At 32.0% G+C, this 15,000-nt stretch overlaps 2 protein-coding genes and 1 pseudogene across 2 annotated transcripts in view; 2 read left to right on the forward strand and 1 right to left on the reverse strand.

The window, feature by feature from the left end:
• The window catches only part of LOC127261539 (protein TIC 214-like), a 2,974-nt gene extending 2,868 nt beyond the window's left edge, over window positions 1-106 (forward strand). Inside the window, exon 1 of the mRNA XM_051289834.1 lies at window positions 1-106. This exon is cut by the window's left edge and continues 2,868 nt beyond it. Within this exon, the coding sequence (XP_051145791.1) occupies window positions 1-106 (106 nt within the window).
• Window positions 58-15,000, forward strand: part of LOC127261536 (protein TIC 214-like) — a 16,569-nt pseudogene continuing 1,626 nt past the window's right edge.
• Window positions 13,959-15,000, reverse strand: part of LOC127261547 (uncharacterized mitochondrial protein AtMg00370-like) — a 3,681-nt gene continuing 2,639 nt past the window's right edge. Inside the window, exon 1 of the mRNA XM_051289841.1 lies at window positions 13,959-15,000. This exon is cut by the window's right edge and continues 2,639 nt beyond it. The gene's annotated coding sequence lies outside the window, so the exon portion shown is untranslated.

Raw genomic sequence — 15,000 nt, forward strand, 5'->3', positions numbered from 1 at the left:
GGGGAAAGAGAAAGCATTCAAAATTTTAAAGTATAGAAGATATGAAAAGCAAACAAAAATAAAAGAACAAAAGGAGACTAAGAAAAAAAGGAAAAAGCTCAAATAGATATAGCAGAGTACTGGGATAGGATTCCATTTGCGCAAGTAATAAGAGGTTCTATGTTATTAACTCAATCCATTTTTCGAAAATCGATTCTATTACCTTCACTCATAATTTCGAAAAATATTGGACGTATATTCCTATTGCAATTTCCCGAATGGTCTGAAGATTTCAAGGAATGGAATAGAGAAATACATGTTAAATGCACCTATAACGGTGTTCCATTATCCGAAACAGAATTTCCGAAAAATTGGCTGACAGATGGTATTCAGATAAAAATATTTTTTCCTTTCTGTCTAAAACCTTGGCACAAATCCAAAGAAGAGTCCTCTCCAAAAGATCTAATAAAAAATAAAAAAGAAAAAGATGATTTTTCTTTTTTAACTATTTTGGGAATGGAAGCTGAACTCCCTTTTGGTTCGCCCCGAAAACGACCTTCCTTTTTTAAACCGATTTTGAAGGAACTCGAAAAAAAACTGAGAAAATTCAAAAAAAAATCTTTTCGAGTTTTTGTTCAAGTTCTAATAGTGTTCAAAAGAAAAACAAAATTACTTCAAAAAGTTTTAAAAGAAATAAAAGAATGGGTTATCAAAAGGGTTTGTTTTCTAAAAAAAATAATAAAAGAATTTTTCAAAGGTTTAAAAGGCAATCTAATTCGATTATTTCGAATAAGAGAAGTCGAAATATATAAATTGAGTCAAATTAAAATTAAAGAAGAAAAATATTCCATGATTAACAATCAGATAATTCATGAATCATCTAGGCAAATTGCATCTCCAAGTTTGAAAAATTGTTTATTGACAGAAAGAAAAATGAAGGATCGAACTCATAGAACAAATACACTTCGAGATCAAATTGAAAGAATTTCCAAAGAGAAAGTAACTCCAAGAATGAATAATCTTAGTCCCAAGAAAACAAGTTATAGTGTTAAAAGATTCAAAAAATGGAAGGTATTAAAAAGACGAAATGCTCGATTAATGTGTAAATTATCTTTTTTTGTAAAATTTTTCATTGAACGAATATATACGGATCCAATTTTATTTATCATTAATAGTGTCAGAATGAATAGAGAATTTGTTCTTGAATCAACAATTCTTCAGAAATCAATTTACAATAATGAAAGAAAACAAAGAACACTTAAAAAAAAAAATAAAAATACAATTCCCTTTTTTTCGATTCTAAAAAAGCCAATTGATAATATTAGTAAAAGAAATTCACCTATTCTTTATGACTTATCCTACGTGTCACAAGCATATGTACTTTACATACTCTCAGAACTACGGGTCAATGACTTGTATAAATTAAGATCTGTTCTTCACTCTCAAGGACTGCCCTTTTTTCTTTTTCTTAAGCCTGGAATAAAGGATTCTTTTGAAAGACAAGGAGTAGTTGGTTCGAAATTGAAGAATAAGCAACTTCCGAGTTATGAAATAAATCAATGGAAAAACTGGTTAAAAGTACATTATCAATACGATTTATCTCAGATCATATGGTCTAGATTAATACCCGAAAAATGGAAAAATAGAGTTTCTCAGCATCATATAGCTAAAGCTAAGAAGGAAAATGTAAATAAACAACATCGATATGAAAAAAAAAATTAATTAATTCAAAAAAAAAAAAAGAATTTCAAGTAGATTTATTAGTTAATCAAAAAGAAAATTTTCAAAAATACTATAGCTATGATCTTTTATCATATAAATTTCTTAATTATGAAAATAAAACGGAATGCTTTTTTTATGGATTCCTCTTTCAAGGAAATAAGACCCAAGAGATCTATTATAATACACCTAAAGAAAGCTTTTTTAATACACTGAGGAATATCCTTATTAATAATTATATAGGAAAGGTAGATAGTCTATATATAGATCTGGACAAATCGGCCGATAGAAAATATTTGGAATGGAAAATTCCAAATTTTGATCTTAAACAAAAATTCGATATTCAGGCGTGGATGCCGATTGATATCAATAGGAATCAAAATACTCAAATTACTAATAATAATAACTCTCAGATAATTCAAAAAAAAGATCTTTTTTATCTTATGATTTCAGAAATGAATTCATCAAAGTCCCCAAAAACTTTTTTTGATTGGATGAGAATGAATGAAAAAATGTTAAAGCGTCCCAATCTGGAACTTTGGTTCTTCCCAGAATTGGTGTCACTTTATACTGTATATAAAACGAAACCTTGGTTTATACCAAGCAAATTCCTTTTTTTTTATTTGAATAGAAATAAAAAAAGTAGTGAAAAGAAAAAGATCAAGGAAAAAGAAAAAAGTTTGATAGCATCGAATAAAGAGCATCGAAATAAAGAAGAAAGAGAACCCACAAGCCAAGGGGATCTTGAATCCATTCTACCAGAACAAAAAGATATTGAAAAAAATTATGCAAGACCTGACACAAAAAAAGGCAAGAAACAAAAACAATACAAAAGTGACACAGAAGCAAAACTCGATTTCTTCTTAAAACGTTATTTGCTTTTTCAATTGAAATGGGACGATACTTTGAATCAAAGAATGATGAATAATATCAAAGTATATTGTCTCCTCCTTAGACTGATAGATCCAAGACAAATTACTATATCCTCGATTCAAAAAAGAGAAATGAGTTTGGATATAATGCTGATTCGGGGAAATTTCACTCCTACAGAGTTTATGAAAAGGGGAATATTAATTATCGAACCCATTCGACTGTCTGGAAAAAAAGAGGGACAGCTGATTTTGTATCAAACTGTAAGTATTTCGTTGGTTCATAAGAGTAAGTACCAAATTAATCAAAAATACGGATATGTTTTGAAAAAAAACAAAAAAGGGGATGAAGCTATTTTACCACATCAAAGAATAACTCAAAAGATAAAGAAAAATCATTTTGATTTACTTGTTCCTGAAAATATTTTATCGTTTAGACGTCGTAGAAAATTTCGAATTCTAATTTGTTTGACTCCAAAGACTCGGACTGATGTAGATATAAATCTAGTATTTTACAACGAAAAGAGCATCAGCCAAGTTTCACATGATAATAACTACTTTGATAGAGAGAAAAAGAAATTTATGAAAATCAAACTCTTTCTTTGGCCTAATTATCGATTAGAAGATTTAGCTTGTCTGAGTCGTTATTGGTTTGATACCAATAATGGCAGTCGTTTTAGTATGGTAAGGATCCATCTGTATCCACAATTGAAAGTTTGTGGATAATACACTTTTTTTATATATCCTATACTCTATTTTATATATCATTCTATATATCTTATACTCGATATATAATATAGGGTATATGAAAACAAACAAATACACAGATGAATCACATGTCTCACATTTCATTCTAGTATCGAATATGAAATAAATAATGTCTCAATTAGATTTTTAAATGAAGTAACAGAATCTTCTTCATTTTAGGTCTCAAATTTTTGATGTGAAAGTGTACCAATTCTTTTCTATTCCCATCTAAATCCAGTTTGAAATTGGATTGATTGATTTGAATTCTCAAAATGAAGCGTTTATAAAAAAATTCGAATTCGATTATTGTATATAAAAAATTACAATGAATAGGATTATTATTACTGATCGGTAAAATCCATATTTGTAAAAAGAGAAAGAGGAATTTTTTGATGGTAAAAAATTCATTCATTTCGGTTATTTCTCAAAAAGAAACGGAAGAAAAGAGAGGGTCTGTTGAATCTCAAGTATTCAGTTTCACCACTAAGATAAGTAAACTCACTTCACATTTGGAATTGCACAAAAAAGACTCTTCATCTCAGAGAGGTTTGCGAAAGATTTTGGGAAAACGTCAACGACTGCTAGCCTATTTGTCAAAAAAGAATAGAGTACGCTATAAAGAATTAATTAGTGAGTTAAATATTCGAGAGAGAAAAATTCGTTAATCTGAAGCATGATGCCATTTCAGCTTAGTTGTTTACATTTGTATGAACTTATTTTTCATTTCAGCAATACATGGAAGAATCACTCGGGAACAAACTTATGATTTCGCCAACTCCAAGAAAGGACCTCATGATAGTCAATATGGGACCTCACCACCCATCAATGCATGGTGTTCTTCGACTGATCGTTACTCTCGATGGTGAAGATGTTATTGACTGTGAACCAATATTGGGTTATTTACATAGAGGAATGGAGAAGATTGCGGAAAATCGAACAATTATACAATATTTGCCTTATGTAACACGTTGGGATTATTTAGCTACTATGTTCACAGAAGCAATAACCGTAAATGGACCCGAGCAGCTAGGAAATATTCAAGTACCTAAAAGAGCTAGCTATATCAGAGCTATTATGTTGGAATTGAGTCGTATCGCTTCCCATTTGTTATGGCTCGGCCCTTTTCTGGCAGATATTGGGGCACAGACCCCTTTCTTCTATATTTTTAGAGAACGAGAATTGATATATGACCTCTTCGAGGCTGCTACCGGTATGCGTATGATGCATAATTTTTTTCGTATCGGAGGAGTCGCTGCTGATCTACCTTATGGCTGGATAGATAAATGTTTGGATTTTTGTGATTATTTTTTAACCGGGGTTGCTGAATATCAAAATCTTATTACACGGAATCCAATTTTTTTAGAACGAGTTGAAAGCATAGGCATTATTGGTGCAGAAGAAGCACTAAATTGGGGTTTATCAGGACCAATGTTACGAGCTTCCGGGATACAATGGGATCTTCGTAAAGTGGATCGCTATGAATGTTATGACGAATTTGATTGGGAGATTCAATGGCAAAAAGAAGGCGATTCATTAGCTCGATATTTAGTACGAATTAGTGAAATGACAGAATCCATAAAAATTATACAACAGGCCCTGGAAGGAATCCCGGGGGGACCGTATGAAAATTTAGAAATCCGGCGCTTTGATAGGATAAAAGATCCTGAATGGAATGATTTTGAATATCGATTTATTAGTAAAAAAACTTCTCCAACTTTTGAGTTGTCCAAACAAGAACTTTATGTAAGAGTCGAAGCCCCAAAAGGAGAGTTGGGGATTTTTCTGATAGGAGATCAGAGTGTTTTTCCTTGGAGATGGAAAATTCGACCTCCGGGTTTTATCAACTTGCAAATTCTCCCTCAATTAGTTAAAAGGATGAAATTGGCTGATATTATGACGATACTAGGTAGCATAGATATCATTATGGGAGAAGTTGATCGTTGAAATGATAATTGATACAACAGAAATAGAAGCTATCTATTCTTTTTCCAAATTTGAATCCTTAAAAGAAGGATATGAAATTATATGGATGCTTGTTCCTATTTTCACTCTTGTGTTAGGAATCACACTGGGTGTACTAGTAATTGTTTGGTTAGAAAGAGAAATATCTGCGGGAATACAACAACGTATTGGACCCGAATACGCCGGACCTTTGGGAATTCTTCAAGCTCTAGCAGACGGTACAAAACTCCTTTTTAAGGAGAATCTTCTTCCATCTCGGGGAGATACTCGTTTATTTAGTATGGGACCAGGTATAGCAGTCATATCCATTTTACTAAGTTATTTAGTAATTCCTTTTAGCTATCATTTTATTCTAACTGATCTTAGTATTGGTGTTTTTTTATGGATCGCCGTTTCAAGTCTTGCTCCTGTTGGACTTCTAATGTCGGGGTATGGATCAAATAATAAATATTCTTTTTTAGGTGGGTTAAGGGCTGCTGCTCAATCAATTAGTTATGAAATACCATTAACTCTATGTGTATTATCAATATCTCTACGTGCGATTCGCTGAAACATAAAAATTCCCTTATTTCGTTTCTTTCTGACAAGAAAATTAAATGAGTTGAATATCCATTTTTTTTTTATTCATCATTATCATTAGGGTGGATGAACTAAACCAGATAGTTATATGAGTGAAATAAAACAGCTTCAAATTTTGCTGTTAAATAAATTCAATCCCATTTCCTATGTACAAGAATTAAGTGAAAGCAAACATAAGCGGCCTACACTGTTTAATCCAAGATTGGTTGATTAGTCACCATAGCTTGAAGTGGGTTCAAAAGATCAACTGTATGGGATTTTCTCTTACGATAGATATATTACCAACTAAAAAAATGAGTGGATGGTTAGGAAGACCAAGATACACAAAGGATTAGTAATGGAGATTCTATAAATTATCCAACCGGATATTTCTTTTTCTTTATAGAAAAGTAATTCAAATTGGGGCTTTTAGTTGGTAGAAATTATTAAGAAGTACTCCTCAAGATTTCGATCCAGAGTATGTTCCTATCCGCTGATTAAGTAAATAACTATCAAGAACGAAGGAATCTTTTACTTTTCAGTAATGTCCCTAAGAAAGTAGAATAGGAACGAAATAAAATCAAAATATGTAATGTAATATCGAATTTTTTTTCGTAATAAAAAGTGATAACTTGAAATATCTAAGTGTTATTTCTCTAAAAAGTCAACTCTTTTTTAATTCAAGGATAAAGTTATTAAGCAATAAAGAAAAATGAAAATTCGGAAAAGATGAGATTAATTCAGAAGCACTATTTTATTAGCAGACAGAATTCCATTGGTCTAATTCTAGGCTTTAGGATAAGAGTTTGACTCTTTATCAATCCTACACAAACATATCAAGATAAATGAAAAGTCCTTCGGTTTATTTGTGATCTATGAGGAGCCGTATGAGATGAAAATCTCATGTACGGTTCTGTAATAGCGATGGGAACAGTGATGTTATCATCGACTATGATTATCTAACAGTTCAAGTACAGTTGATATAGTTGAAGTGCAGTCAAAATATGGTTTTTGGGGATGGAATTTATGGCGTCAACCTATAGGGTTTATCATTTTTCTAATTTCTTCTCTAGCCGAGTGTGAGAGATTGCCTTTTGATTTACCAGAAGCAGAAGAAGAATTAGTAGCAGGTTATCAAACCGAATACTCAGGTATCAAATTTGGTTTATTTTATGTTGCTTCGTACCTAAATGTACTCGTTTCTTCATTATTTTTAACAGTCCTTTACTTGGGAGGTTGGAATCTTTCTATCCCATACATATTCGTTACTGAACTTTTTGACATAAAAAAAAGAAGTCAAGTTTTTGGAACAATAATCGGTATCTTTATTACACTAGCTAAAACTTATTTCTTCTTGTTCATTTCTATTGCAACAAGATGGACTTTACCGAGATTGAGAATGGACCAACTATTAAATCTTGGATGGAAATTTCTTTTACCTATATCTCTAGGCAATTTATTATTAACAACTTCGTCTCAACTTCTTTCACTGTAAAGGAATAAAATATTCGATTTTCACAACTTGTCACAAACAAGAGAAAGAAACAAGTCAAATTATTTATAGATATTCCGGTATGTTCCCTATACTGAGTCAGTTCTTGAATTCTGGTCAACAAACAATCCGAGCCGCGAGGTACATTGGTCAAGGTTTCATGATTACCTTGTCCCACGCAAATCGTTTACCTGTAACTATTCAATATCCCTACGAAAAATTGATCACATCAGACCGTTTCCGGGGCCGAATTCACTTTGAATTTGATAAATGCATTGCTTGTGAGGTATGTGTTCGTGTATGTCCTATAGATCTACCTGTTGTAGATTGGAAATTGGAAATTAATATTCGAAAGAAACGATTGCTTAATTACAGTATTGATTTTGGAATCTGTATATTTTGTGGTAATTGCGTTGAATATTGTCCAACAAATTGTTTATCGATGACTGAAGAATATGAACTTTCTACTTATGATCGTCACGAATTGAATTATAATCAAATTGCTCTAGGTCGGTTACCGGTGTCAATAATTGACGATTACACAATTCGAACAATTTCTTCGAATTCACCTCAAATAAAAAATGTATAAAATTCTTGATTCAAAAACCATTTACAAATTCAAAATCAAAATAGCTTTTTGACCTAAAGGAATGAGGTTTTGGTTTGGTCAATTGGTCAAGAAGGGTTGGTTCGCGAGAATCCTGGCTTCGTTTTGATTGAAAATCGATTTCTATTCGAATAATGATTTCAAAATGGATAGTTTCAACTTCTGCTTTTAAGAATAAGCATAGCCCCATAACTGTATTTCTATCAATCCACACCACCCCCCCATTGAAATTTCATTCAATTAAGAAATATCCTGTAGTTTTAGGATAACTTCGTTTTCCTGGTCAAGTCGACAAGGGCATGAAATTATTTGATTTTTTATAGAAAAAATGGATTTACCTGGACCAATACATGATTTTCTTTTAGTCTTTCTGGGATCGGGTCTTATATTAGGAAGTTTGGCAGTAGTATTATTTCCGAATCCGATTTATTCGGCTTTTTCATTGGGATTGGTTCTTTTTTGTATATCCTTATTCTATATTCTATCGAACTCGTATTTTGTAGCTGCTGCGCAGCTCCTTATTTATGTGGGAGCTATCAATGTTTTAATCATTTTTGCTGTAATGTTTATGAATGGTTCAGAATATTCCAAAGATTTTTATCTTTGGACCGTTGGGGATCGAGTTACTTCAATGGTTTGTACAAGTCTTTTTATTTCACTAATCAGTACTATCCTAGATACGTCCTGGTATGGGATCCTTTGGACTACAAAATCAAATCAGATTCTAGAACAAGATTTGATAAATAAGAGTCAACAAATTGGAATTCATTTATCAACGGATTTTTTTCTTCCGTTTGAATTCATTTCAATAATTCTTTTAATTGCTTTAATAGGTGCAATTGCTATAGCTCGTCAATAATAAATCTTTCAAACGAGTAATTGAAATGAAAATAGAATTAACAGAAAAGGAGTTGGTTAATGATGCTCGAACATATACTTGTTTTGAGTGCTTATTTATTTTCTATTGGTGTCTATGGATTGATCACAAGTCGAAATATGGTTAGAGCCCTTATGTGTCTTGAACTTATATTAAATTCAGTTAATATCAATTTTGTAACATTTTCTGATATTTTTGATAGTCGTCAATTAAGAGGAAACATTTTCTCAATTTTTGTTATAGCTATTGCAGCCGCTGAAGCAGCCATTGGATCGGCTATTGTTTCATCAATTTATCGTAACAGAAAATCAACTCGTATTAACCAATCCAATTTTATGAATAAATAGTATTTCATATAAATAGAATTGGAATATTCCTAAATTGATTCAAATTAGTGGTTTTGGACGGGTAAGATACGATCTTGGTTGAAAAAACAGAAAAAATCAAAGTATTTTGGTTTTCACTCATAAACCAATTTGGAAACCGATTAATTCGGATCATTCATTGATTCGTCTGGTATCGAGATCTAGGATTCATTTACAAGTTAGTTTACTAGACCGAAAATTTTTGATATTTAAAAACGGATAGATCTAATGTCACATTCAGTAAAGATTTATGATACATGTATAGGATGTACTCAATGTGTCCGAGCATGTCCCACCGATGTATTAGAAATGATACCTTGGGACGGATGTAAGGCTAAACAAATCGCTTCTGCTCCAAGGACCGAAGACTGTGTTGGTTGTAAGAGATGTGAATCCGCCTGTCCAACGGATTTCTTGAGTGTTCGAGTTTATTTATGGCATGAAACAACTCGCAGTATGGGTCTAGCTTATTGATACGTTCCATAAAACTCTACTTGATTCCATTTTATTGTTTTTTTTTTATCGACAAAACCTGTGCTCAAAATAAAATTCAAATATTTTGAGCACAGGTTTTTCTGGACCAAGTGTATCTTGTCTTTACCACGAATCATTTTCCTTGGTTAACAATAATTGTAGTTTTGCCGATATTTATGGGGTCCTTAATTTTCTTTTTTCCACATAGAGGAAATAGATCGACCCGATGGTATACTATATCCATTTCTATATTAGAACTTCTTTTAACAACTTATGCATTCTGTTATCATTTCGAATCGGATGATCCATTAATCCAACTAATTGAGGATTATAAATGGATCAATTCTTTTGATTTCCATTGGAGATTAGGAATAGATGGACTCTCTATAGGACCCATTTTACTGACGGGATTCATCACCACTTTAGCGATTTTAGCGGCTTGGCCAGTTACTCGAGATTCGAGATTATTCCATTTCCTGATGTTAGCAATGTACAGTGGACAAATAGGATTATTTTCTTCTCGGGACCTTTTACTTTTTTTTCTCATGTGGGAGTTCGAATTAATTCCTGTTTATCTACTCTTATCTATGTGGGGAGGAAAAAAACGTTTGTACTCGGCTACAAAATTTATTTTGTACACGGCGGGGGGTTCTGTTTTTCTTTTAATGGGAGTTCTGGGTATCAGTTTATATGGTTCTGCTGAACCAACATTAAATTTCGAAACATTAGACAACCAGATCTATCCTGTGGTCTTGGAAATAATATTCTATATTGGATTTTTTATTTCTTTTGCTGTCAAATTGCCAATCATACCCCTCCATACATGGTTACCAGATACCCATGGAGAAGCACATTATAGTACTTGTATGCTTCTAGCCGGAATCTTATTAAAAATGGGAGCGTATGGATTAGTTCGCATCAATATGGAATTATTCCCTCATGCTCATTCTATATTTTCTCCTTGGTTTATGATAATAGGCGCACTGCAAATAATCTATGCAGCTTCAACATCTATAGGTCAACAGAATTTAAAAAAAAGAATAGCCTATTCCTCTGTATCTCATATGGGTTTCATAATTATAGGAATTGGTTCTATCACCGATATGGGACTAAACGGAGCCTTTTTACAAATAATCTCTCATGGATTTATTGGTGCTGCACTATTTTTCTTGGCCGGAACGATTTATGATAGAATACGTCTTGTTTATCTTGACGAAATGGGTGGAATTGCTATTCCAATGCCAAAAACATTCACAATGTTCAGTAGCTTTTCGATGGCCTCCCTTGCATTACCAGGTATGAGTGGTTTTGTTGCCGAATTAATAGTCTTTTTTGGACTAATTACTAGTCCAAAATATCTTTTAATGACAAAATTCCTAATTACTTTTGTAATGTCAATTGGAATGCTATTAACTCCTATTTATTTATTATCTATGTTACGCCAGATGTTCTATGGATACAAGATAGTTAATATTGCAAACTCTTATTTTTTTGATTCTGGGCCACGAGAGTTATTTCTTTCGATCTCTATTTTTTTACCCATATTAGGTATTGGTATGTACCCCGATTTCGTTCTTTCATTATCAGTTGAAAAAATGGAAGTTATTCTATCTAATTCTTTTTCTAGATAATTTTTAGAAAAAACTAAAATAAACTAAATTGGATCATTTGAAAAGTCTTCATTGTACAATGACAAAAAGAAAAGACAGACTTTTTCTTCTCTTATGTTAAGTAAAAAAAATGAAATTTGAACTGGCGAGAATTCCGCGGATGACTACAATGTTTGATTCACGAGGTTCTCGCCAGTCCACCCAAAGTTTTTTTATCTTATATGTGCTGTAAACGCTTCGATTCCTACTTGTAAGAATCACTTTTTCAATTCAATTAGATGTGAATGAAAATGAACCATATCTATGTAATCCTATTCCTAATAGATTGACTCCAAAATAACATATCCAAATTAAAAGAAAGCCAATAGACGCTACAATTGCTGAATTTGTACTCTGAAATTTGATATTTGTTCGAGTATGTAAATAACTCGCAAATATGATCCAAGTAATAAAAGCCCAAGTTTCTTTCGGGTCCCAACTCCAATAGGATCCCCATGCTTCGTTAGCCCATACTGCTCCAGAAAGCATTCCTATGGTTAAAAAGAGAAATCCTAGACTAATAACGCGATAACTCCAATAATCCAATTCTTGAATCAAGCGCGACCTGTAATAATTTGTTGCAGAAAAAAAAGAACTATTTTTGAACACATTATTTCCTTCGCTCATATATTTAATTTCACCAACGAAAAATGACTCATTTAAATTTAATAAATAATTACTCGTATAAAAAAACTGTCTCTTTTTTCTAACTGTAATGACCAGAAGCGATACTGATAATAATGATCCACACAAAAGAGCCGCATAGCCTAATATCATCATACTTACGTGCATTATTAGCCATTGGGATTGAAGAGCAGGCACTAAGATTGTGGATTTGTCTATTTCAGTAAAAAGGCCTGAAGTAGCAAAGCCCTGGGTCAAAATAGCACTTGGACCAATTATTGTGCTTAGAAGATTTGCATTTTTTTTGAAATACGGAACTATATGAATAAGGGAAAAACTCCACGAAAGAAAGATTAATGATTCATATATATTACTTAAGGGAAAATGTTCCAAATAAATCCAACGATTCATTAACAATCCTGTTATACAGGAAAAAGTTATTATCAAACCTTTTTTATATGAATCATCCAGTTTTACGATTTCATCGAGTAAAAAGGTTATCAAATAAACTATAAGTATAATTGAAACGATCGAAAAAGTAATATGGGTTAATATATGCTCTAAAGTTGAAAATATCATAAAAAATTGCCTTAATTAGAAAATCGAAATAGGAAGTTGAATTCATTATAAGATCTACTTACTTTCTTTTAGGAGATGACATGCCGCCACTCGGACTCGAACCGAGATGCTCTAGCACTGCTTCCTAAGAGCAGCGTGTCTACCAATTTCACCATAGCGGCTTGTCTTGAACTCATAATAGCTTGTGACTAAAAAATCATCTACAATTAAGAATTCAACTGAGTGCAATATTTTTTACAAATTGATGAAAAAATCCGTTCAAATGGGTATTTGAAGGTTCATTATTTTCGTTTAGGGTCTTCGTTTTATTGTATATTTCATACTTTCCTTCTTTAAAACCAGGAATTAAGAGGGTATAACCCCCTCCAAAAAAAAAAGAATTTTGGTCTTAATGAACTCTTTTTTATTTGATAAGGTAAAGAGAATTCTTCTGCTTATATATTATATATGATAAGTTTGAAAACCGTACCAAATTCCAGTTCCTGTTGAGTTAATAAACAGGAACTGGAATTTGGGGGTTTCGTTTTACAAATGGAATCAGTCAAGTTTTGAGTCAGTCCAATTGAGATTATTCCAGCGTCTTATATTATAAAGAAATAAAATATGTATTTTATTTCTTTGTCGCACAAAAACTTGTTGAATTCCCGGTAGAAAGAGATTTTCCTAAGGAAAAGGCTTTTAACGACGCCCGATATCCTTTTTTTTTCCAAAAATTTTTACGAATACGCTTTTTTGATGCAGAAGTGCGTTTTTTTGGAACTGCCATTTAAATAAAAATTAAGAGATTGCTAGCTGAATGTGAAAGACATTTATTGTTCAAAAACAATCTGCGCTTTTCGAATATTTTTTTTTTCAAAAAAAATCTTTAATTAAAAAATAGAAAAGAATGGATAAGATAAGTGAGATAAATCTAAAATTGCTCGAAAAGGAAATATTACTAAAAAGAATATTCTTCTTTTTTTTTAGTAATTTGTTAAATTGAGTAAAAATATCCCTAATTTGACTTGAATTTTCAAATTTGTAGTGGACGGATAATCAATCTCTTTAGTTTGACCAGATGGAACTTCTTGGTTTGGATATTGGAATTATTTATCAGAATAAATAAGTATAAAAAGAAATTAAAACCCAAAGATTCTATTTAAGTTATGTTAACTTAGTGTATATCTTTATCCTTTTATTGAGTCCTTTCAAAAAAGGTGAAGTCTATTGAATCATAAACAATTCATATTAATTAAGAATTCAAAAAAATTTATGGAACAGACATATCAATATGGGTGGATCATACCTTTCATTCCCCTTCCAGTTCCTATGTTAATAGGAGTAGGACTTCTTCTTTTTCCGACAGCAACAAAAAATTTTCATCGTCTGTGCACTCTTCCGACTGTTTTATTGTTAAGTCTAGTCATGATTTTTTCAACTAATTTTTCTATTGAACAAATAAATACCAGTCCTATCTATCAATATGTATGGTCTTGGACGCTCAATAATGATTTTTCTTTAGAATTCGGTTATTTGATCGATCCACTTACTTCTATTATGTCAATATTAATCACTACTGTTGGAATTATGGTTCTTATTTATAGTGATAATTATATGGCTCACGATCAAGGATACTTGAGATTTTTTGCTTATATGAGTTTTTTCAGTACTTCCATGTTGGGATTAGTTACTAGTTCCAATTTGATACAAATTTATATTTTTTGGGAATTGGTTGGAATGTGTTCCTATCTATTAATAGGGTTTTGGTTCACACGACCTCTTGCAGCAAATGCTTGTCAAAAAGCTTTTGTAACAAATCGTGTGGGCGATTTTGGTTTATTATTAGGAATTTTTGGTCTTTTTTGGATAACAGGTAGTTTTGAATTTCGGGATTTATTCGAAATGGTTAATAACTTGGTTTCCAATAATCAAGTCAATTCTATATTTGTTACTTTGTGTGCTGTTCTATTATTTGCTGGTGCAGTTGCTAAATCCGCACAATTTCCACTTCATGTATGGTTACCTGATGCTATGGAGGGTCCCACTCCTATTTCGGCTCTTATCCATGCCGCTACTATGGTAGCAGCGGGTATTTTTCTTGTAGCTCGTCTTCTTCCTATTTTTATAGTTATACCTTATATAATGGATTTCATCTCTTTGATAGGCATAATTACAATATTATTAGGAGCTACTTTAGCTCTTGCTCAAAAAGACATTAAAAGGGGTTTAGCTTATTCAACAATGTCTCAATTGGGTTATATGATGCTAGCTCTAGGAATCGGGTCTTATCGAAGTGCTTTATTTCATTTGATTACTCATGCTTATTCAAAAGCATTATTATTTTTAGGGTCTGGGTCTGTTATTCATTCAATGGAAAGTATTGTTGGCTATTCCGCCGATAAAAATCAGAATATGGTTTTGATGGGGGGGTTAACAAAGTATATACCGATTACCAAAACTTCGTTTTTATTAGGTACATTTTCTCTTTGTGGTATTCCACCTCTTGCTTGTTTTTGGTCA

The sequence above is a fragment of the Andrographis paniculata genome, unplaced genomic scaffold (assembly GCF_009805555.1).
Source record: "Andrographis paniculata isolate CXL003 unplaced genomic scaffold, ASM980555v1 Contig63END, whole genome shotgun sequence".
NCBI lineage: Eukaryota > Viridiplantae > Streptophyta > Magnoliopsida > Lamiales > Acanthaceae > Andrographis > Andrographis paniculata.